This window comes from Telopea speciosissima, chromosome 1, assembly GCF_018873765.1.
Source record: "Telopea speciosissima isolate NSW1024214 ecotype Mountain lineage chromosome 1, Tspe_v1, whole genome shotgun sequence".
In the NCBI taxonomy this organism is placed as follows: Eukaryota; Viridiplantae; Streptophyta; class Magnoliopsida; order Proteales; family Proteaceae; genus Telopea; species Telopea speciosissima.
Genome location: NC_057916.1, coordinates 1,080,133 through 1,103,363, shown reverse-complemented (window position 1 = coordinate 1,103,363; position 23,231 = coordinate 1,080,133). Strand labels below are relative to the sequence as shown.

General features: G+C 38.5%; 2 protein-coding genes and 2 pseudogenes across 3 annotated transcripts; 3 read left to right on the top strand and 1 right to left on the bottom strand.

Moving 5' to 3' along the window:
* The first annotated feature begins 8,155 nt into the window (after positions 1-8,155).
* LOC122639342 (LRR receptor-like serine/threonine-protein kinase RGI2) lies at positions 8,156-11,870 on the top strand. Its single transcript, XM_043832174.1, has 2 exons — positions 8,156-11,231; positions 11,321-11,870. The coding sequence occupies exons 1-2, from the start codon at positions 8,435-8,437 to the stop codon at positions 11,800-11,802; spliced, it is 3,279 nt and encodes a 1,092-aa protein (XP_043688109.1). The 5' UTR covers positions 8,156-8,434; the 3' UTR covers positions 11,803-11,870.
* Positions 11,871-13,074: 1,204 nt separating this feature from the next.
* LOC122639374 overlaps positions 13,075-23,231 on the bottom strand; it is a 28,202-nt pseudogene continuing 18,045 nt past the window's right edge.
* On the top strand, positions 15,698-17,363 carry LOC122639316 (annotated as a pseudogene).
* Positions 20,135-23,024, top strand: LOC122639359. Of its 2 annotated transcripts, XM_043832203.1 has the most exons (4): positions 20,135-20,215; positions 20,575-20,649; positions 21,985-22,398; positions 22,480-23,024. In XM_043832203.1, the coding sequence occupies exons 1-4, from the start codon at positions 20,207-20,209 to the stop codon at positions 22,876-22,878; spliced, it is 897 nt and encodes a 298-aa protein (XP_043688138.1). In that variant the 5' UTR covers positions 20,135-20,206; the 3' UTR covers positions 22,879-23,024. The 2 variants fall into 2 exon arrangements, with proteins under 2 accessions (XP_043688138.1, XP_043688133.1); XM_043832198.1 differs by lacking the exon at positions 20,135-20,215 and having other exon boundaries at positions 20,426-20,649.

Genomic DNA, 23,231 nt, shown 5'->3' with positions numbered 1-23,231 from the left:
AATTAGGGGCCTCAATCACTTGGTTCTTAATGGTTTGGTTGGATTGAACCAGTTTTTGGCATATACTGGGACAAGCTGAAGTCCAACCATTAAGGTGAAATCGGTTTTACATGATTCGGTTCGATCGGTTTTGGTTCAATTAGGGTGAGTTGTTTCCAAATTTCAAGAAGCTCTCTTTTATCACTCATTGGTTGGATAAGGAATAATGAATCAGAAACTTCTGATTCTTGCCTTGTCAATCATTAATTTCAGAGGAGTTGGGGTGGGTTTGTGACTTTGGATTTCATCAGTTCTTAATGTTAATTAGTCTAATAATATTAAAACACTAGTCAATTAGGAAACTGATTACACCATGCTCACGTTGTTTCTAGATGATTAGTATTTACTAAATATGTATGATGTTAATCCTTGACGTAAATCAGCTTCGCACTCTTACCAACTTAGGAAACAAGCTGGCATGGGCATGGCATGCAAGTGGCTTCATATTGAAACTGCTGACCTTCTATGTATGTATATAGATAGCCAAATAGAATGGATTGATGGGGACACCTTTTTTTGGTTTTTCCCTTGGTGGGGCCCAAGGTCTAAGGTATTGTTATCTATATCAGTGTCGGCCGATACTGATATTGATATCAATTTGGATTGATTGTGTCATGTCGTTTTGGGCCTCTTCTATATATCGATACCCCATTGCTATTGTATTTGTATCAAATTTTGACAATATCTATGTAGCAGCCGATACGATATCGATACTTTAACCCGTGGTGGGGCTTTGAGAGAGAGAGAGAGAGAGAATGAAGGCGTGTTTAGGGCCTTGAGAATTGAAGAGACCTCAAGGCTCCAAGTGGTTGTTAGGCTGGCGGTAACACCATATTAGAAAGAGAGAGAGTGTGTGACATCATCAGCGGGCCTTTGTGCACTTGGCTCGCCCACTGATTAAATTAATTAAGTACAAATAATTAATTTAATCTATTATTAGTTAATTGTGAGATTAAGGGCCCCCCCGAGTGCCAATGAGTGACTGGCTGAAACCCATGCATAAATGCATGACATTAACCGAACCCAATCAACTAAGGTCGAGCGTGAGTGAGTGGGACCCAGGTTTAAAATTTAATTCAATTCAATTTTATCTCAACTAAATAGGGATTCTGATCATCTACTGTCGGGCAGGTAACAGCCATTGTACTACCTCCACCCAAATTGGGGGCGTAATGACCACCCTATCAATTGCTCAGAACCATGTTCGGGTGGGGTCGACACCCAGGTCTGGGTATAGGCAATCATGTATTGGAGATACTTTAAATTAGATTTATTTTGTTTGTTCTTTATTTTATTTTTGTTAGTTTTACCATTCATTCATCTCAATATCTTCATTTCAACTATATTAAAATTGAAATCAGCTTGATACAGTTAGTTTTTTTTTTATTTTTTAGAGGCGCAAAAGCTCTTCGGAGGTAAATTTAACTAGCCCTATAACCAATACATTCTTTGCCCTATAAACATGATAGAAGCAACAAAACTCGAAATTGTTTGAAGGATCTTTATATCCTCAATAACTGTGGATAGATATTCCAACAATAGGAAAACACTGGTGGGGGCATCAAGCACCTAATCAATGTGAGGTAGTTAGAATGAAAAACAATATGACCGATCCATATTAGTATCGATTTCGACATCGAATATTAATGTTGGCGATGATCGATACCAATCGAATACCGTATACTATAACAGTATAACCATATTTATGATTTATGATTCATGATTCATAGTTTATGATTGATGATTTATAAATCTCACCGTGAAAACCGTTTTGAGACTAGACTACTAGTGAACCCTAGAACTCTAGAACTGAGAAGGTCGACGACATCTAATAAAAATGTAAATCAGACGGTAATCTCAATTCTCAACAACAACAAAATTAAATGGATCAAGACATCAACTAATCACATATCACATGGGTTGTTTGCGGTTTGCGTACGTAATTGAACACGCGATCGATGCTGAATCCTCGAGATCAGATCAGATCAGATGGTCCTCTTTTTATTTTGGGAATTGGGACCACTTTAAATATGAAACGTGTGATTTGGATTTTTCCAGATCCCCTCAATCCATCCATTCCATTCCATTGTAGAGACTCACTACTACTTAGAGAGCTCATGACACGGCACAAGGTGGACGTTATTAATTCTTTCTTGGGAGAATGTTCTCTGTCTGGGAGTGTGGCTTATGCCAGCACTCCCATGAGTCTATCTCCTCTCCATTTGAAAAGATACCTCTACCCCCTTATTTTGAGGAGGAGAGAGATAGACACATGGGAGTGTTGGCGTAGGCCACACTCCCGAACAGAAAACTACTTGCCTTCTTACTTTTACATGTCCTATTTATATAGTATTAAAATCCTCTACAGTACCAGCAGTCCACATTCGGCGGGACAGCAAAGGCCATTGTGTCATGTGGGCCAACTGACCTCTGCTGTGCCGTCGGATGTGCATCGTCGCCCCGTCGATACTGTAGAGTATCTTGGTCCATTTATATATGGGAAGCAATTTTTTGCTTGGGAGTTTGCTCTACGCCAGCACTCCTATGTGTCTATCTCTCTCCTCCTCAAAAGAATAGAAATGTCTTTTCATATAAGGAGAGAGATAGACTAATGGGAGTGCTGACATAGGCCACACTCCCACACAAAGTTCTTTTTCCCTTAATTCTTCACCATCTAGAAGAAAAAAAAATGATTCCTCCTATAAATCCTAAATGGTATATTGAAAGCGACTCATCACACGGTTGGAATCATTCTCATGATATTACTCCCCATCCCTAAAAGAGAACACCAACGTTGGGTTCATGGATTGGAGTGGTTGGTTTGGCTCTTTTGGGGTTTAATTCTTGCGGAAGAGAATGGAGGTGTGGGGTCCACTAATGCATTCTTACTTTCTATTCTATTTTTAGGAAAAAAGAATGATAACCGGTACTGTGTGGGCGTGTATCTGCATCCAGACAGTTCAGTGCAAATAGACCGCTGCATCCCTGAACCTTTTCACCTTTCCAGGGGATGTGGCGTGGTCTTTTCGCCCTAGGCTATGTTTGGGCACAGGTACACACCCACACACAGAACCGGTTATCGTTCTTTCTTCCTTATTTTTATTATGCATTCCAAGAATATATACCAAACACAACTTAGGAGAATAAGAAAAACATAGATTTAGCTTAGAATGAACGGATTATAGCTTTGCATATTAGGATAATTAATGGATAATTTATTTTGGTTGGAACTGAAGATTTCAAAGTCGAACCAACCCTAGAAAGACTTCAGAATTTTGAAACCAAAATCAAATTGATTTGTTTTGATTCGATCTCGATTCTAAATTGAAACCCTTAATTGGATTGAAATGGGAATAATAATTAGGACCTGTGTAATTGGGTATGGGAGTTGATAATGACAAATGAGTTTAATTACATGATGACATCACCAGTAAAGAAGTAACGGGTGACCTGTGTAATTGGATTAGTCTTTTTTCTTTGTTTTTTGATATCTTTTGGATTTCTTACATAAACTCCTCAATTTTAAGTAGTACTTTTTTAAAGAATGGGATTTTCAGTCACTATCCCACCCTCAGGCTTCAACCCTATGCGGGGTTTTGAATGCAATAATACAAAGGTACTTATAAGGTTAGCAATTTGCCACGTAATCCCTTATACAGCTATTGATATCCAGATGGTCTACGATTAGCTAGGGGCAAAACAACTTGCTTATTCTTTTCCATGCATTTACTTGAAAGGAGGGGAGGGAGGCTATGGTGAAAAGAGAATCTCTTCAACCATGGATTGGATCTAACCCTCTGATTGGACCCGGAAAAAGGTATTTTCAACTTAGCCCTGGCATAACGGTTAAGTTACACATTTGCCACTATCAGGTTGCAGATTCAAAATATGGAAACGACCCCTCCACGAGTCTGAAGTTAAGACTGCATACATTTGCCTCTCCCAGAGCGGGAGCATCATGCACAGGATACTCTTTACAATAAGAGGCAGTAGTTAATTAATGCTGAACTCAGAGTCCGATCTTAGCATCACATCACAAATAATGGGTGAAGAGAAAGTAAAGGAAAACTTAATCCTAATATATATGTTGTTTTGTCTAATAAGCTACAAGCACTTCAAACTTCTTAAAAAATTGATTTAATTAAAAATTTTCCCCTAGTAAGATTCTAAGACTAAAAAGTATTAGGATCGTCTCCAGGGAGCCTAGCGCCCAGGGGGTATCCAACTGTTGAGCTGTGCCGCACACATCTCGATGCACCCTGGGCGTGCTGGGCTCCCTGGAGACGAGCTAAATTCTAGGTATTAACATAAAGATGCAGAACATTACAAATTGCCATTACATATATAGCCCATAAGCGACAAAGCCCATATGGATAGCCTAACACATTCGAAGTTCATTCTCCAAAGGCCCGAGTTCTATTCTGGCCGGTTATAGTATAGCTTTAAGCCACTGATCTATGAGTTCATCAAGTTTAATCACTGGGCATGTTTGAGACAGCTTATCAAACTTCTGCTTCTGGAACCCAAAAGCCAAGAAGCTGGGCATAGAGCTTATGAACTTGTGGGGCTGGACTTGGAGGCAGTAAAGATTCCAATGCACAGAATGTTATTGATCACACTTTTGATTGTATCCAAAAGCCCAGCTCTGGTTCTAAAAACAGAAGCTCGATAAGCTAAGCCAAACATGCATAATTGCACATAGGGGTGTTACTTTCCAGCCCAAACCAGTCGGTTTTGGAAACTCGAACCGAATCTTTCAGTTTGGTTTAGGTTTTAGGTTTTTATGAAAATGCTATAAATGATCTTAATCGGATCAATCGAAACTGAAACCGAATTGAAACCAACAAAGTTTTGGTAAAAAAATTCCATTCTGTTCAAGACATAAGAAAAACCAAAACCTAAAAGGTAAGAATGATTAGAACCGATTAAGCTACCAGCCAGCAAAACTGATTCAGCCTGATCGAAACCGACCAATTGCTGCTCAGTGTAGTGCCACTCAAAGGTGATCAATTGCTGCTTATGTCTATTGGGGTTGCGGGGGGGGGGGGGGGAATCAGTTTTGCTGGCCGGTAGCTTAATAGGGAGGATTTCTTCTAGAAGAAACCCTCCCTAGGTCCCGGTTCATGGTTCCTTTCACTTCACATAAGTCACCAATCATTAGAGAATGAGGTCTTCAAGACTTTAGACGAGAGGCAACTTCGTGCACACATTAACTAGTGAGTGGTGAAGGGCAACAACAATCCTTCACACGAAAATGACGGGCTAGCTGTTGCTATTGATGACCAAAGAAAGGCAACCCTGCAAATCCCCAGTCCAATAGTGCATCTAAGAGGGCCTCTCTCCCTCTCTCTCTCTTTCTCACTGGCTTCTTATCTAATTTACAGCAAAAACTTTTTGAATCACAATATTTTGCGATTTCAACATAAAATTTTCATGTTTATCATTTCTTCGCTGTAATACTAATTGATAGGATCTCATTGGTAAGTGTTATTTAATTGTTTTACTATCTCATCAAATCTGCCCGGCTAAAGACTTCAACGCTCTAATTTTACATGAAAATTTTCCTAACTTTAGAGTGCGCTTGTTTGTATTTTATGTTCAACGTTAAACCAAACAGTAAAAATACTTATTGGTAAGTAGTTTTCAGGAAAAATTTTCTTTTCCATCATTTCACATTGCCAACCAATAATACACATCATCTCTCTTCCCTGAAACTCTCTGACACGCTTCCTTCCCTCCCAGACCATGTGGGCCCACTTGCATACGAATCTAGATATACTCCTTCCTGTGCACCCATTGGCTTGGTGTGGGTGGTGCTAGTATGTATAGATCCCTCCCACTTTTTCTTAATTTCAGAGTGAGAAAGAGAGATGTTTTTTATGCTTTTTTCATAGAAGAATCATGAACAGGTTGTATCGACACAACAATCCAAATGAACTTTATGCAGAATCTCCTGGGACCACCACCATTTGCGGGCCTTGCATGACCTACCTTCCATCACCTGCTCATTCCATTCTACCACTTATTATAGATCTTCTGCTAGACATCCCAATCTAAGGGACTTGACATCTAATCTCTTTTGAGCTCTCAGATTTTGAGTTGTCATTTCATTTTCTTCAATCTTTCTGTTTATTTTCTTCTTAGCTGGGTATCTCTCTAGCTTTTCCACCTCAATCCACTACTCAGCTCTCACTTGAGCAAAACTATGAGATCCTGTATATGAGTTGACAAGAGTTCTCTTGGTAAGGGTCATCTCCTTCCTCACCGTTTCTGTTCACACAATTATCTAATCGCATCATCAAGGTTGGGAGTTGGGACCCCTAAAGGATAAGAAGAACATGACAGTGGGCAAACATTATGGGTTCCACTGCAATTGTATGCTTTCTCCAGCACTTACATTGGTTGCATCACAGCTCCTCATGGATTAAGACCTAAGAAATAAGGCAGCAAAGCAGTGAAGAGGCAAGGAGTATATAGTTTGGACAAAGTACAAACACTAACCTTCATGCCACCTAATTTCCACAGCAAAAAAGCATAAGTTATCATTTAAGAAGAATATGAATCTTGGCTTTGGATTGGCTGGCAGGTTCATGCATGAGGAAGGACAAGGGCTTACTGAATCACAGATGAGGAATGGCCCAGCCATATTGGGTACAAATTATTAAATCCATCAAAATCTCCACTGTATTTACATGAACAGAAAGAGCACTTGTAGTTGTCTACCCCATAATAAAAAGCAACTTTTCATAAGAAAAGGATTTTGAGGCTTTCTCTAACCAGAATTACATATAAGAAAAGGATTTATTTTCTGTGGTGCCATTTAATTTGTCCTCTCATAATGCATTGGAATTTTCACTACCAATCACTTGGAAACTTCATGAAGAGCTTTGACACCACCTGCTCTTCTGATTATGGGGTTTAAATGGTCTATAATCTGAAGCCCACCGTTTTGATTGATTGATTGATGTCTTTTGTTTTTACAACCCAAAGTACAGGAGAATTACATGAAATTGACCTGATTAGATGATCCCCTCAAACATGCATCTTTGCAGATTTCATCCTTACTGGAGCATTGTTTTGGTTTGTATGAATAACACAAAGAATGTGAATGGTTATTTTCCTCTAATTAGGTTGATATATAGATTAGAAATTAAATCTCACCGGAATAACCAGTTCAGAAGGGGTCCCAAGTCCCAACATGTGCACATGTACTGCAATATCTTTACATCTAAATCTTTTCAGTTGTCCCTCTCAAAGTCAGGATTATGGAATTTCCACCATCCACAAGAATGTCACAGATTGGACCCATTTCATAACCCAATTAAGTGAGGATATCTGCAAATTAACTAGGTCCCATGCCCCTACAAGTATGATAGATCTGTCACACCGTGCCAACCAAATATTACCAGTAAAGACCATATTTTCAATAACATTGAGGATCACAGTTTACTGTCTTCATCCAATTATTTATCAGTTTCTAGGGGATCAAAACCCCTAGAAATCAATCAATAGGGTTGATCAAAACCAAATCATTAACTTTTATCAGATCATTACCTAGGACCTTTCAAGACAATGTAATTCATTGGATGAAAGTGTTAGGGTTCCACATGAAAGAAGCGATCCCAAATCGGATGTGAGTAGCCCCATGTGAAGGTTTATAAGAACTTCGGAACCCTCTCCTTAATTGGTAACTTTTAAGGATAAGTTCTACCCAAGTCCTATCTCAGTTCCCACGTATGCTCCCGCGTAGATGGAAAGATCGTTTGGGTTTCACACAAAACCAATGATCCCACATCAGATGTGAGTAGGATGATATGATCAGAAAGTTAATCCAATCTGAAAATAATGCACCACATTTCCTGCAATACTACATCCAGAATACCAGTGTATGTGGTTCTCATGCTACACAAACAAAACAAGAACAACAGACAACCCAAGTGCATTATCAGCATATTTATAAAATAACTTCAAAGAACACAGCCTTTTCCTCACCAACATGAATTTCAACTGCAATCTTAAGTCTCTTCATCAGTATCATTCAGTACTCAGTAATTCTCTGCATTAGAGCAATAAATGAAGTTGGACAAAAAAATGAAAAAGAAAAAGGGAAAAAACTATAAATGAATCTGTCTCTCCTGCACCTAAAATTCAACCTATTTATTTGAGCCCCACTTAAACCAGATATGTTCTGTAATTCTAGAGGAAACCAAGTTCTATTCGATAACTTATTACCCATGCAGATGAAAACATTCTGAACGACTTTGAGGGACTGATTTTGCTATAACTACTTCACATCCCATTGCTCATGTTAGAGAAAACATCCAAAAATTAGAAGTGAGGGACTGGTTTTGCCATAACTACTAACAGTACGTACTACCATAATACCAACCCCATTATGTTCAGAAATCTAGTCTATTCATTATTCTTTGTTCTAAACATTGCTGCCTATCTTCCCATCTCTGCTTTAAACCATGAAGGTCTGTCCCTCCTTTCATGGCTCTCAACCTTCAATTCCTCCTCCTCTTCTTCTTTCTTTTCTTCTTGGAACTCAACCCACCAAGATCCATGCAAGTGGGCTTATATTAAATGTTCCACAGAAGGTTTTGTAGTAGAAATCGCAATCAAGTCTGTCAACCTCCCTACCAGATTCCCCACTGAGCTCCTTTCCTTTAACTCCCTCACCACCCTTGTCCTCTCAAATGGAAATCTCACTGGAGAAATCCCAGCATCAATTGCAAATCTATCTTTGCTGACCACTCTTGATCTCAGCTTCAATACTTTCAATGGAAAAATCCCTTCTGATATTGGAAAATTGTCCAAACTACAACTGTTATCATTGAATTCCAATTCATTTGAAAGTGAGATTCCCCCTGAAATTGGCAACTGTTCAAAACTTCAGCAACTTGAACTCTTTGACAACCGGCTCACAGGACGAATTCCAGCAGAATTATGCCATTTATCAGGTCTGGAAATCCTTCGGGCAGGTGGGAATCATGGAATTTATGGAGAAATTCCAACGGAGATTTCAAACTGTAAAGGCCTAATGTTTCTTGGACTTGCAGATACTGGGGTTTCTGGGCAGATTCCATATGGTATAGGAGAACTGAAGAATCTCAGAACTCTTTCAGTCTACACAGCAAACCTCTCCGGTGAGATCCCACCAGAAATTGACAACTGCTCAGCTTTAGAAAATCTGTTTTTATATGAAAACCAATTAGTTGGTCAGATTCCTGCCGAATTAGGCCAGTTGAAATTTTTGAAAAGGATCTTGTTATGGGCAAACAATCTAAATGGGAATATACCAGTAGCTCTTGCAAACTGTTCATATTTGACAGTTATCGACCTCTCTTTGAATTCACTCAATGGTGAACTTCCTCCACTTTCTAGTTTGGTTGCATTAGAGGGGCTCTTGCTGTCTGATAACAACATTTCTGGTAACATACCTCCATTTATTGGCAACTTCTCCAACATGAAACAACTTGAATTGGATAACAACAGGTTCTCCGGTGAGATTCCAGCTGAAATTGGGCAGCTGAAGGAATTGTCTCTGTTTTATGCATGGCAGAATCAGCTCAAGGGAAACATTCCATTTGAATTAGGCAGTTGTGAGAAACTTCAAGCGTTAGATCTTTCCCATAATTTCCTATCTGGACCAGTTCCAATGTCTTTATTCAATCTGAAGAATTTAACACAGATTTTGATGATATCCAATGAATTGTCTGGTGAGATCCCAGCAACAATAGGCAGCTGCACCAGCCTAATCCGTGTACGCCTGGGATCAAACCAATTTTCAGGTCAAATTCCAGCCGCCATTGGCCTTTTAAGTCATTTGAGTTTTCTTGAGTTGTCAGAGAATCAATTCTCTGGAGAAATTCCTCCGGAAATTGGAAACTGCACTCAGCTAGAAATGGTTGATTTGCATGAAAATAAACTTGAAGGCATGATTCCCACTTCTATTGAATCTCTTAGAAATCTCAACATTTTAGATCTTTCAATGAATAGAATATCAGGATCCATTCCAGAGAACATGGGAAACCTTACTTTGTTGAATAAACTAGTTTTATGTGGAAACTGCATTACTGGTTCAATACCAAAGTCCTTGGGTCTCTGTAAGGATCTACAGTTGTTGGATATGAGCATCAACAGAATCACAGGTTCAATCCCAAATGAACTAGGTAGCTTGCAGGGATTAGATATCCTATTGAATTTGAGTTGGAATTCTCTGTCGGGCCCAATTCCAGAAGAATTTTCAAATCTTTCAAGGCTTGCAAGCTTAGATCTCTCTCACAACATGTTGACAGGAAGTCTAAGGGTATTGGGTACGCTTGAAAATCTTGTTTCCTTGGATCTCTCGTACAATAAACTCTCCGGCCATCTTCCCGATACAAAGTTTTTCAGAGAGCTCCCCACCACCTTTCTTTGCGGTAATGAAGATCTCTGCATCAATGGAAATGAATGCAAAGCTAAAAAGAACCTCTACACCAGAAATTTACTTCTTCGTGTTCTGCTCAGTACTATGGCAGTTGTTGTTATCATAATCTTTGGAGTCTTAATGGTTATCCGAACTCATAGAGCAGAGGTCAGGAGAGATGAGGAAGAATACAATGAATCGGACTGGGAGTTCACCCCTTTTCAGAAGCTGAACTTCTCCATCGATGATGTTGTTACACGGTTGTCAGATTCCAACATCATTGGAAAAGGCTACTCTGGTGTGGTTTACCGTGTTGAGATTCAAACGGGTCAGCTGATTGCAGTGAAAAAGCTATGGCATGTCGATAATGGAGATTTTCCAGAGAGGGACTCATTCTCTACGGAGGTCCAGACTCTTGGATCAATCAGGCACAAGAACATAGTGAGACTTCTGGGTTGCTGTACTAAAGGGAAAACTAGATTGCTCTTGTTTGATTACATCAGTAATGGGAGTTTGGCTGGATTGCTTCATGAGAAGAAGGTATATCTAAACTGGGATTCAAGATACAATATCATAATGGATGCAGCCCAAGGTCTGTCCTATCTTCACCATGACTGTGTCCCCTCAATTGTTCATCGTGATATCAAATCCAATAACATTTTGGTCGGGCCACAATTTGAAGCTTATCTTGCAGATTTTGGCCTTGCAAGGCTTGTAGATCCCTCAGATCATTCAAGAAATTCCTGCACCGTAGCAGGTTCTTATGGGTACATTGCGCCTGGTATATAAAGCCACTTCATTTCTTTCCTCATATGCTATTCCTGAGATTAGTATTTGCATATAACTATTGTTTGTTTTACCTAAATGCAGAGTATGGATACAGCTTGAGGATCACAGAGAAAAGTGATGTTTACAGCTATGGTGTGGTTCTTCTAGAGGTCTTAACTGGAATGGAGCCAACTGACCATCAGATACCTGATGGTACCGACATTGTCAGTTGGGTTCGAAGGGTACTTGAAGAAACAGAAGTAGAAGCTGCATCCATTCTTGATCAGCAACTTCAATGCCGGTCAGGTACTCAGATCCAACAAATGCTTCAAGTGCTTGGTGTGGCTCTCTTATGTGTGAACCCTTGCCCAGTTGAGCGACCCACCATGAAAGATGTAACAGCTCTGCTTAAGGAGATCAGGGATGAAACTGAGGACTTCACTAAAACAAATTTTGTGGGCAAGCAAGTGGCTGGCAAACCCAAAGCAGCAGTCCACTGTACTAGTTTTTCTAGATCATCAGAACCGCTTATCAGTTCATCTTCCTTGTTTCTTTGCCCAAAAGATGTATCTGGAGCGGATTGACTTCTTCTCATTGACATGTATAGATCTTCTTTTTGAAATAGGACTATTAAATTCCATTTTGGTTCTAATAATTCTGTATTTGCTTCAGCCTATTTGGCATTGGTGTAGCTTCTGCTTCCCTAATGATTATTTTCACTTCTTATGGTTTCTTTCTTACTCGTTTATTGATTTTTTTTAATCAATAAGGTTTCTCTGATTTTCAAAAACAGAGGAGGAAAGATCTAACCTGTAGATAATTAAATAAATTTCTATTTCACATTGAAAGAGATTCCTAAAGAACTAAAAAAGAGCGTCCCCAGTGCACAAAGCTCCCAAAACTGCAAAGTCTTGGGGGGGGGGGGTAAATGTACGCAACCTTACCCCCTGCTTCGCAGAAGAGGCTATTTCCAAGTTTTGAACCCACAACCCACAGGTTGCAATAGCACAATTTAACTATTGCGCCAAGGCTCGCACAGAATCCTAAAGAACAAAGATTGATAATATCTCCTCAATATTTGAAATCCTCAAACAAACTTAAGCTGTAATCTTAGCAACTCCACATCCACCCATCCTTCTCTCTCAATTGTAATTTGATCAAAAGACCCATTGAACAGCAGAAAGCAACATAAACGCCAAGTTGTTTGCCTTATCATCAAGGTCTTGTAATGGCTCAAAAGAACAAAACTGCAACAGTGAATGAGACTTCATTAGCCTAGCAGCTTTCACACTGGTCCCCCGCCACAGGCAATGGATGGTGATCCAACCTTGGTTGGCATGAATCACATAGAACATACACTCATGGGAAACAAATGGGACTACTTCCCAATAACACCCCAACTAAGACAGAAGAAAACAACTCTCAATCTTCATATTATCCAAGTGATACATTTTCTCTGGTCATGTAATACAGACCATCTCAGGCCCCACAGATGGTCCTCTTCCTTCAATCAGACTATAATCCCTGAGAATGCAATACAACATCAGGTAAACTTCTTTAGGAACTCCTACTATGAACCCTGTTTTCTCTGAAACCAGTAATTGCAACATTCAGTTCTTAACATGCTAAAACTACAAGATTAATATTGCATTCTATTCTTGGATTAGATGGATATCCATATGTCCTGGAGGTCCTAGCTCCAATTCTCCTTGCCCTAAAACAGGCAATGATATTTATTTTAAGACCCATAAATATCACAGTTCCCTTGATCATTCATCATTTTGAGTTCTTGATTCGAGGGTTACTGGATATTGTAAGATTGAACAGAAGGACTTTTGAAATTTTTATTTTTTTTTATTTTTTTTGAAATATGGCTTTCCCAAATCCAGGAGTAGAAGAAACTTCAGTTTCCACAGAATAACTGCAAAGCTCAGCATGTCAACTTGCTTCAAGCAACTACTATCTATTGGCTCAGAAACATCACAGATTCACAGTAACTTATTTGAAGACCAAGTGATATGCAACTCTTCTGATAAGAAAATATTTACCAAATAAATTAGCATTAATTGTTGTCAATTTTGTTATCAAGGCAGATAACACATCACTTCAAAGTTGCAGGTCAAGGCATAATAAATCCTCACTATTTCTAAATCATGAGGGACTCCCAAGCACAAGCCAAACTTGAAATCACCCATCAAAATTCACCATTCTTTTTCTCGCCCTTTGCATTTCTATAATCGGATAACGAAACCTATCCAAAAAACAAAAACAAAAAAACAAAAAAAAAAAAATGGGATAACGAAGAGTACATAAAAATTCAGATCTGGTTCTTACACAGTACCAAATATCATTTAAGATGGTAAATACATTTACAAAAAGAGGCATTGGAGCACAGGAATCTTCTCACACTGTTAAACAAGATGAGATTTTACACTATCCTTTCAGATTCACCATCTGAAGAATTACTGGAACATTCAGCAATTACAATTAAATTATAATAGATTAAAGGAATTAATTTGGAAAGAGTCCAGAGAAGGAATATACGAGAAAATCTGTACATAAAAAGAAGACTCACCTCAAAAAGCACAATTTTTTTTTTGTCTCTGAGGTTGTGATAATGGATAAGAAGATGAAACAAGTTGTTACAGTTTACAGGCTTTTTTTAATCTGGAATGGATGCCGTTTTATACTGCACTTCTCTACACTTTACAAGGGAATAAGATATGGACCTTCTTGTAATGGGTACAGAATTATTACTTGGTCGTGACTCGTGACTCGTGACTCAATCATCAAACTGCCTGCCTGCCTGCCTGCCCATGGACCTTGACTGGGCTTTACATATGAACTTGTGGCCCATTGTCTTTTGGTCCTTGTTCAACTCTTATGCGCGCGGCGTTAGGATCCTCAAACTCAACCCTCCCTCTATCACTCTGTGTCAAGCTTCATTTTTTGGCCATGGTTTTAAAAAACGGTAACAGATCGGGCGTATTGGCTGATCCATATCGGTATTGGCCATGCCCAATCCAGGTATCCTAATTAAGGGATAAATCTGTCCAAAAATATATATATATATTTTTTATTGTTGAAACTGAGGATAAAACTGTGTGATTCGAGCCAATACAGCCAATCCATATCTCAATACCATTTTTTTAAAGGGTACCATGTTTTAACTGGCCATACGAATGGGTGATATGATCAATCCCAATTCTTATATGTGTGAAGCTGGAATCTATGGATATGATCAAATCCCAATTACGATCTTCTTCGAATCCGAAATTCAGAATTGATTGAAGCCCATCTCGTATTTGATTCTGGGTTTTGACAGGATCGAGCTGTCTAGACATGATAAGGCATGCAATGACTGCCTTACCCTCACTTGGGCAAGGCATTTGGGCAGGGATAAGATGGTCATTACACGCCTCATCATGTCTAGGTAGCTCAATCCGGCCGAACAGGATCCAAATTGATTTTTAAACTTTGTGCTTGATAAGCTTAACTGTAGTAATTGGGTGGTTTCAGTCCTTGATGTGCCGACGGGGCTTGGATTAGTTTGAGTTTAGTAAGATCCACGGTCCTAGTCCAGCCTAGTCTCATAGTCTGTATGGGGTAGGTTGGAACCAAACGTGAAAGACCATCCAGAAGTCAAAATGTGACATAAGACACAGCAAATGGTTTGAAGTCGTCAGAAGATAAGGAGGAGGAGTTGGGTTGTGTTTGGTAATGCATACCAAACACAGCCTTAGGATAATCGCCCCATCCTTCTTTTAACTGCACTTTAGTATGTATGACCTAGTGTATTAAATCCCATATATAGTAAAACCATAGCTTTGTCAACTAAATTGGATATTAATGTTAATTTTCCTTATCCTCCAATCATCATCTTTACCCTGGAGTTATCCAAAAAAATAAAAATAATGGTTTATCCCTAGAAACTCCAAACCCCCCTCCCCCCTCCCACCTCCCACTTCCCACTCCCAATCTTTGGCCCTCCATTAGACTTTGCAGGAAATGGTTTCAAGAGCTCAGAATGATAAAATCATATCCAATAAGAACGATCTTAGAGGTACCTTCTTATGTCTGATCAGTACATGTTTTGGTGGAACTATATATTCTCAAATCTAAGAGATATAGTTTGTTAGTTATTTAGATATATATATATATATATATATATATATATATATACTAATAACCGATAACGAGTGGACAACTAAAATTAACTGCAAAGTACTGTAGAGGTCAAATATCAGGTCCCAATCAATCAACTAAAATTAACTGCAAAGTACTGTAAATGCAAATTTAATTTAATCGAAAGTTTTAATTAGATTCTTATTCTTTTTTCCTCCTTCAATTCCTTTATTAGGTGATTAATTTCAGAATGTAAAGGTAGGGTAGATACCCTTTTGTAACCTATGTCGTACGTAGGAGATCGATATATAATTAAGAAGAGGAAGAAGACTTGATCAGAGACAGGCCAGCCAAATGAAGAGGAAAAGGGAAGGGTTTGATGAGAAGAAGGGGATAATTAGGTCTGCCATTGAAGAGCTTTCCTCGGTTGTCATAGTTAAACCTGGCATTCATCATCAAGATACAACCCTCATCATCCCTTCCAAACCCTTTCTCTCCACCTGCAACTTGCTTCTTCTTCAACTTCTTGGTACGGGTTGCTCTCTGTCTCTGCAGTACTAATACCCACCAATGAAGATGAATGCATGGTGATGCTTCTTCGATCTGTTCCTTTTGCAGATAAGATCGGGCCAACCATGGTGGTATTGATACAAGACGTACACCAGAATATTCAGGTAATTTAAGATAAAAGGCAATTCAAAGACAAACCTAACTAAACTAATTATTAACCAAAAAGTTTTATTATTAATTTGGAACAAACTTTTTTACATTTTCCTTTTTTCCTTTTTTCCTTTTTTCCTGTGAAAGGTCGGATTAGGCAGTGTTAGGTTAGGTAGCCCGGCCGGCCAGGAAGCTTCTTTGTTATATGTTTATTCGTTACTGCTCCATCTACAGAGATTGGAGAAGCTGCGTGAATCAGAACCTTCAATCTATTCGAATTTGGTTCAAGTTTTGAAGAAAGAGGATAGCGAGGGTACTGCAAGAAAGCCTACCAGTTCTTCAAGAGTCTTGGTATGGCTCACTAGGTACCTCTTTATCTCTCTCTCTCTTCTTTGAGAACAAAGTAATTAATTATAGAGATCGAGGTTTCATGAGTCTCATAAAACATGATCGACTTGCTTCATTCATTGCTTGTTACTTAATTAGGTCCATGGACTTCGCAGTAGCTTTGTTAGACAAGTTAATTAACAAAAGATCCAAACCAGCCCATTGAGCAAGTGGTAGAGTCTTCTTATGATATTGCACTCAAACCATGGCACGGTTGGATTGCCTCAGCTGCTTATAGAGTAATTAATAAAACCTGCATCTTTCCTCCCCCTCCCCCTTTTCTTTTGTTATAGTTAGTTGGGTTGATGTTCTCTGTGCTGCACCCAGAGGCCCCAGACACATGAGTCTGCCATTTAGAAGGGCAGGGTGGTCATTTTGCCCACCCCCATGTGTCTGGGCACAGCCTGCATCCCGGCACAGAGAACATTTGGCCTAGTTACAATTAAGGCATCCAGTACTAATAGAGGAGGATGACCTAGCCTGTTACTCTTCCAACATGCATGACAGCTGAGTTGGCAACACGTTCTTCACATGTTGGAGATGACATGGCCAAGAATGGGGATAGATATCCCTAATAACTTCCTGTAGTAACTAAGATATATAATATCTCTCTCTATATATTTTTATTATAGGTAGCTCTCAAGTTGATCCCTAATAGAGAAGCCTTCATTTCCTTACTCATGGCTGAAGATGATGAAGACTATGACAAGCTAAAGGAAGATGTACAGTTCTTGGTTTCATTGCTTTTGCCACTTTTAGATGGCATTCACTCTGTGCTGGTGAGCTAATTAATTACAAAATACATCCCATCATCTCTTCTTGTTAATTTGATAGAAAGAAAGAGAGAAAGAAAGAAAGAAAAAAAGATGTAAAACTCACTTCAATTCGTTTCAATTTGTTTATCAATCTTTTCTTTTCTTTTCTTTATTTTTTGCAGAGAACCTTTCACTTGGACAAGTTAAAATCCACCTAAGTACTAGAGAACACATAAGAAAACGATTTGTATTTTCTTTCTCCAACATAGTTAGTTTGCATGTACAAATTAAGTGTTAATTTTGATTACTCTCGAGTATTACTTGATAGAATAACTCATGTGGAACAGTCATGGAGATCAATGAGCATACAATAAATCCAGGGGTGTTCTTGACGTACCTGGATCCATGGTTGTGAAAGCCAAACTCTTGACGATCTCTGTCACACAAGATCTGCGTTGGTCTGCTCTATCCTCTTCCACTCAACTTTTGATTTTCTCAGAGATGTCACTTAATAGGCCAGTGACAACTATTTATAGTGGTGAGGGCAGGGACCAACCCTGCATAAAAACTAAGGTTTCCTTCCCATTAAGGAAACAATACTTTAGATCCATACATAGTAACTAGACTCATATCATTAAGGTAGCTCCCATCAACACAACTAAACCGATTTTGTTAAAATAAAGTGGGACTATACCAGCCCACCTTATGGAAATCTTACACTACATACTCTTCAGTCTATTTATGTACATATACATATGTTTTTCTTAATTTACTAGTAAATTTGTAACTTCCAAGTGTGCGAAGATCTCAACCTCCGTCTCATTAAACCAATCCAAATGCTCATTATTGCTTTTGTCCATGAGATCAACTAGCTATTCTCAAAATTAAGAGGACTTCCAATGTGACATGCAAACTGCGTTGAGGCATGTGGGGGGTACAATCTCTTGTATTCCGTCACTTGCATAAGTGGATTGATTCTAAAGGACAGTTAAGAGGCCGAGGGCTCCAAGGTTGGACCGTAAAAGATGCCGAACGCAAATTCAAATTTAAAGAGAAAGATCCCAAACAGGGGCCCATAGCAACAGACATCTCTCATGGTGGTTGTTTGAAGAGATGAAGTGGTGGTAATGCAGGTCCAAACTGACAGTACTGAGTGTGGCGGGTTGAAGAGCGGCAGACAAGAGGTTGGATTTTCTGGCGCAGAGATGCGGTTCCCCATATTCATGGCTTTGATATATGTTATAATGCTTTACCCAAAAAAAAAATATATGTTATAATGTAAATAGTTGCATGTATATTTCATTACATTGAAGGGTATAAATACACAAGAGTATCATCTAATATTGCATTAATATATCTAAACTGGGAAACCAATACATACTTGAAAAATAGAATATTCACATAATATCAAATACACATTTAAAACTTGACAAATTGCCCCTTGTCTTATACCGAAGAGTATTTTAAGTTGAGGATATAAAAGGATTTTCAAAAATAATTTGAAAGCAATTTATCGTTATGTTGGTTATTTTCTTATACATTTTTTTTAGTAGACATGTGAGATTATCATATTTACCTTCGTTAAAAAAAAATAAATAAATAAAAAAACTTATTGTATTGTAATAAGGTTAATAAAAGTAAGATTACAAATTATTTGACACCTTATGGGAAAATGTGGATTCTTTAATGGTCTTTCGTTTTGAACTACACAAAGCTGAATTCAAGTGAGATTGATTGGATAGTTACACCCCTTGGAGTGCATGTTAAGTTTGCGGCTTTATATCAATCATATGACTCATCATATATTAAAAATAAATAATTATTATATTTTCCAATCGTTGTCGGTCAGTTTTGGGTTTGATCTTCTATTGCCGCCTGCTTGTCCTGAGAATGTGCTTCCTCACATAGGTAGGGGCGCAATGACGGCCCCTACCCCACTCGGGCAGTGGGTAGGGCGATCATTGCGCCCCTGCCTGTGCGAGGAAGTAGGCCCGCAGAACGAGCAAGCAATAGTAGAGGATCCAAATTGAAAATGAATAGTTTTGATTTAGATTATTTATTCAGCCCAACTTTTGACATCGTTAATATTGTTAGGAGAAATGGATTGTTACGCTGATAGGTTAGGTAGAGACACTACCCACTTGTAGCATTATAGAAATACTAATCTCACAAAAATTTGTGATGTCGTATCCCAATCATATGTCAAGTAATTATTTACTGGGAAAAAGTTGTCTGAACTGCTAGGGAAGGATACATAGCACTCTCTCTCTCTCTCATGAATAACCTTGCTGCCCTCCTATATATGAAACCATTCTGTCACATTTCATTGGTGTGTCTCTATGTTGCTTCTTCAGAGAACCATCTCCATTATTTTTTTTGGAGAAAAAACGCCACCCAGTCACGCCAGACACGGTGCCCTGACACAGGAGACATGCGAAAATGACTACCACACCCTGGTAATTTTTGTGGTTTCAAGGGGTGCAACGATCATTTCGTGCGTCCATGTTCAGGGTGTAGGGGCAATGTAAGTTGTGCAACCGGGCGTAGGGGTGATTCTAGTATTTAGTTTGGTTTCGACTCTAATTTATATAAATGTGATTTTTTTTTATCTGATAATATATTAGTATTGTAAAATCACATTTATTAATGCCGCATATCCAAGTTATTAGTATTATAAAATTATATTCACTAATACAAGTTAGAAAATAGCCTCTTTCTAAAATAAGGATACGCATATTATGACAATATGGCCCTTCCCGGACCACGGTTTTTTTACTCGGTCTGGTTTTGTTTTGATTTCGGTTTTCAATTTTAGTTATAATTTGACACTCCTTATCTAGAGGGGTATTTCTGTCAGTAGAGAGGACCATAATTGTCCTTCATATTCCAATCCTACAGTTGAAAAATCGACAGCAACGCTGCTCACTTTTTTTTTTAAACCATTATCCATTCATTTCTGTTTAACTTGATATTGTGCTTTGTTTATGCCTCCTTGAACTGTAGATGGAGTGTAGGAGTTCAGGCTATCACCTTTGGGGATCGAAAGTCTCGATATTCTACCATGGACTCAGTAATGCGTCAAATAAGTTTATTTTTCTTTTTCAAAGATTTTTAATGCTGTTTTCTATACTGTTCTTACCCTTTGGTTTTCTTGTTCATGCTTTCTGCCATGATTGTAGCTTCTGGAGATTCACAAACTCCGTAGATTTGAGTTTTACCTTAATGTTTTGTGTCATGTATCTAATTCCCAACTATCGAAAGCCTTATTTGGCTACCGCTGCTATACTGCTACTGAAGTCCTCAATGAATTGTTCTTCCAATTAAATCAACAAATTATTTTACTCTTGGTATAAATTTCTGTTTTGTTCTTCCTTTTTATCTTGGAATCCTGCTTTCTGGACTACTAAACCTGTTTTCATGGTTCAGAAACTGAAGTTTGACACCCACCCCAGTCGTTATTTGATGATTGCAACCAGTGGAGGCGTAAATCAACAAAGGACTGGAGTAAGATTCCTGAGTTTTCAGATCTTTGTTAAAAAAGATGTTGATCACTGTATCTATCAAAGATTGTAATTTTTTGTTCATTTCAATGAAAATTACTATATTACCTATCATGCTTCATTAGCTTTAGGGTATGGTTGTGAGTGCTTCAAAAGTATGCCTCCTTTTCTTTGTTAAGGAACCCAGCATGGTTTCAGTCTCTACTCTTAAATCTTTAGAAAATCTACTATACTATCCAACACTGCACTAGGTATCTGACCATCTCTTTTGGTTTCTGACATAAAAGAGCTTAAAGAGACATAAATAATGACTGATTAGTTTCTGAGTTTATTATTGTTCTTTACAAGTAAAAGAAGCAATATATCAGCTTCAGATCAAAACCATTGTTTGCCAACACCAAAGATAACTATTGATGCTCTTTTCTGGTTATTGTTGGGTCTTTGCATGTGAACTTGCTGGTTTTCTTGACCAAAATTCAGTTTTTTAGTCTTACAACTAGTAGAAATTTCCTGTCATTGGAAGATGCACATAGCTAATGTTTTTCCACTCTGTTCAAGTTGATCTGAATGAATGATCTCACGAAATGAAAATTTTAAGTTTCACCCATTATGGAGAAGGAAAATAATTTATTTAGACTCAACTCAGCTCAATTCTACTAAGGCTTTTCCCAACTAAATGGGATTCAATACATGAAACCTGGTTCACTATTCAACCCTGTTTACAACCATAATTTATTGTTGATCCTAAAGGCTTTCATATCCTTTTTCACTATTTCTCCCTTGGTAATCTTTAGCCTACCCCTAGTTTTGCTTCTCTAATTTGCACACTTCAATCATCCTTACCTGTGCATTCAATGGCGTAAAGTAGTATCCTTAGACCTGCTCCTAAATTAATCTAAAAAATGGTATTCTAACATCAACTAGTTGTGTTTGGTAAGAATTCTCTTTGTTGATGAGGTGCCTTTCGCCGAATTCATTCTCCATGAGAAATTTGAACAAAATAGAATTGAGGAATGCTAGGGATATACACACTTACATAAACCTACACACCACATACACAAATAATATATAAATGTAGTACATTGCTTTTGAAGCTCCTTTTTTACTCTAGCCACTACAACTGCTTTGTACCAGAGCAATGCCCCAAACGGTAAAAGGTTGAATGTAGCGTCCAGAGCAAAGTAGTGGAGTGTCAATATTGCCACCCTAAATTTTTATGAAATTATATTTGAATGAGGAATAGGAAAGGAATTCTGTCTGGTTGTTCTTCTTACACTCTTAACCAAATCAATGCCCTGGTTATATTCCAATAGCAGTAAGCTTTAATCTTATCTGATAGGGAGCGAAAACAGTTGGTAAGGTTCAAAACAGAGCTGTGGGTTCTAAACATACCCAGAACAGTCGCATTGATCTCCTTGCAAAACACAAAATGAATGCTATCAAGGCCCTTCAGAGCTACTTTCCCGGCAAATGTGCCTTTATCCACATGAGAAAACTGCCAACCAAGAAAAGCTCCCTTCTCTCATTCTGCAAGTCCAATGACTCTGGTTCTGAATCTTCGCCACCTGAAGGAGATCTAAAAAAACAGGAATTGTTGGCCAAAATTGCTATGCTTCAAACCCAGAAGGTCCGACTCACTGACTATTTAGATGAGCGGTCTGCTTATCTAACCCAATTTGCCGAAGATGCTAATGCTGAATTTGATGAGATTGGAGAAAATGCGCTCAAGGAACTTGATGAAGCAGGGGCCAGGGTTTGTTTCTCATCATTTTCTAATAGTGTTTGTTTCTCTAATTTTCTGTTGATGAGTTGGCCTTCCATTTGTGATTGGCAGATAATGGAAAATCTAGAGAGCCGGGCGCAGGCATTTGAGGAAAGCACAGAGTTTAATAAACAGGAGATTGAGAAAAATGACAGGGAGTTAGTGGAGTTCGAAGGTCAAATAGAGGAGGGTCGCAATGAAGGCCTCTTCTTCAAGAACCTGGGGGAGAGGGCTCCTGGAGAGCAAGCTAAAGCTAAAGAGGAAATTGAGAAGATTAAAGAAGTTAATAAAGAGAGTGCCGGATCAAAAGTTAGGAGGAACATTTACCTTGCTTTAATCGGCTTGCTTAGCATTGGGATTGCTAATGCCTTGATCTCTTCTTCACCTGATTGGCGAAAAGTTGCTATTTTGGGGGTTATTCTAGTGGCATTGTTGTCTCAATTCATATATGAGCGGACAATTCAAAAATAGAAGGGAGATAGGAAGAACTAAAATGAGGGTGAGAACTGTGAAGAAACTAGAAGCACTCCCTTATGTTTCTGCTAGATTGTTAAAGACAGCAGGACCATCATTAGTGAATTAGAGTGCGATCCAAGAAAAAGCTTGAGTTAATTCGTACTCTTTTGGGTATTCGCCATACATTAAGCCACTTTGCTTTTGTCTAATCAAAATCCGACCTTGGTGATGACTCTGTAGTTATGAATAACCATGAAACCACCATGTTGTATAGTTAATCAATTTTTACTGTTATATTGACAGAAAGGAAGGAGGGAACATAGAAGGCATACTTGGATGTTTTCATGTATTCATTTTGGCACATTCTG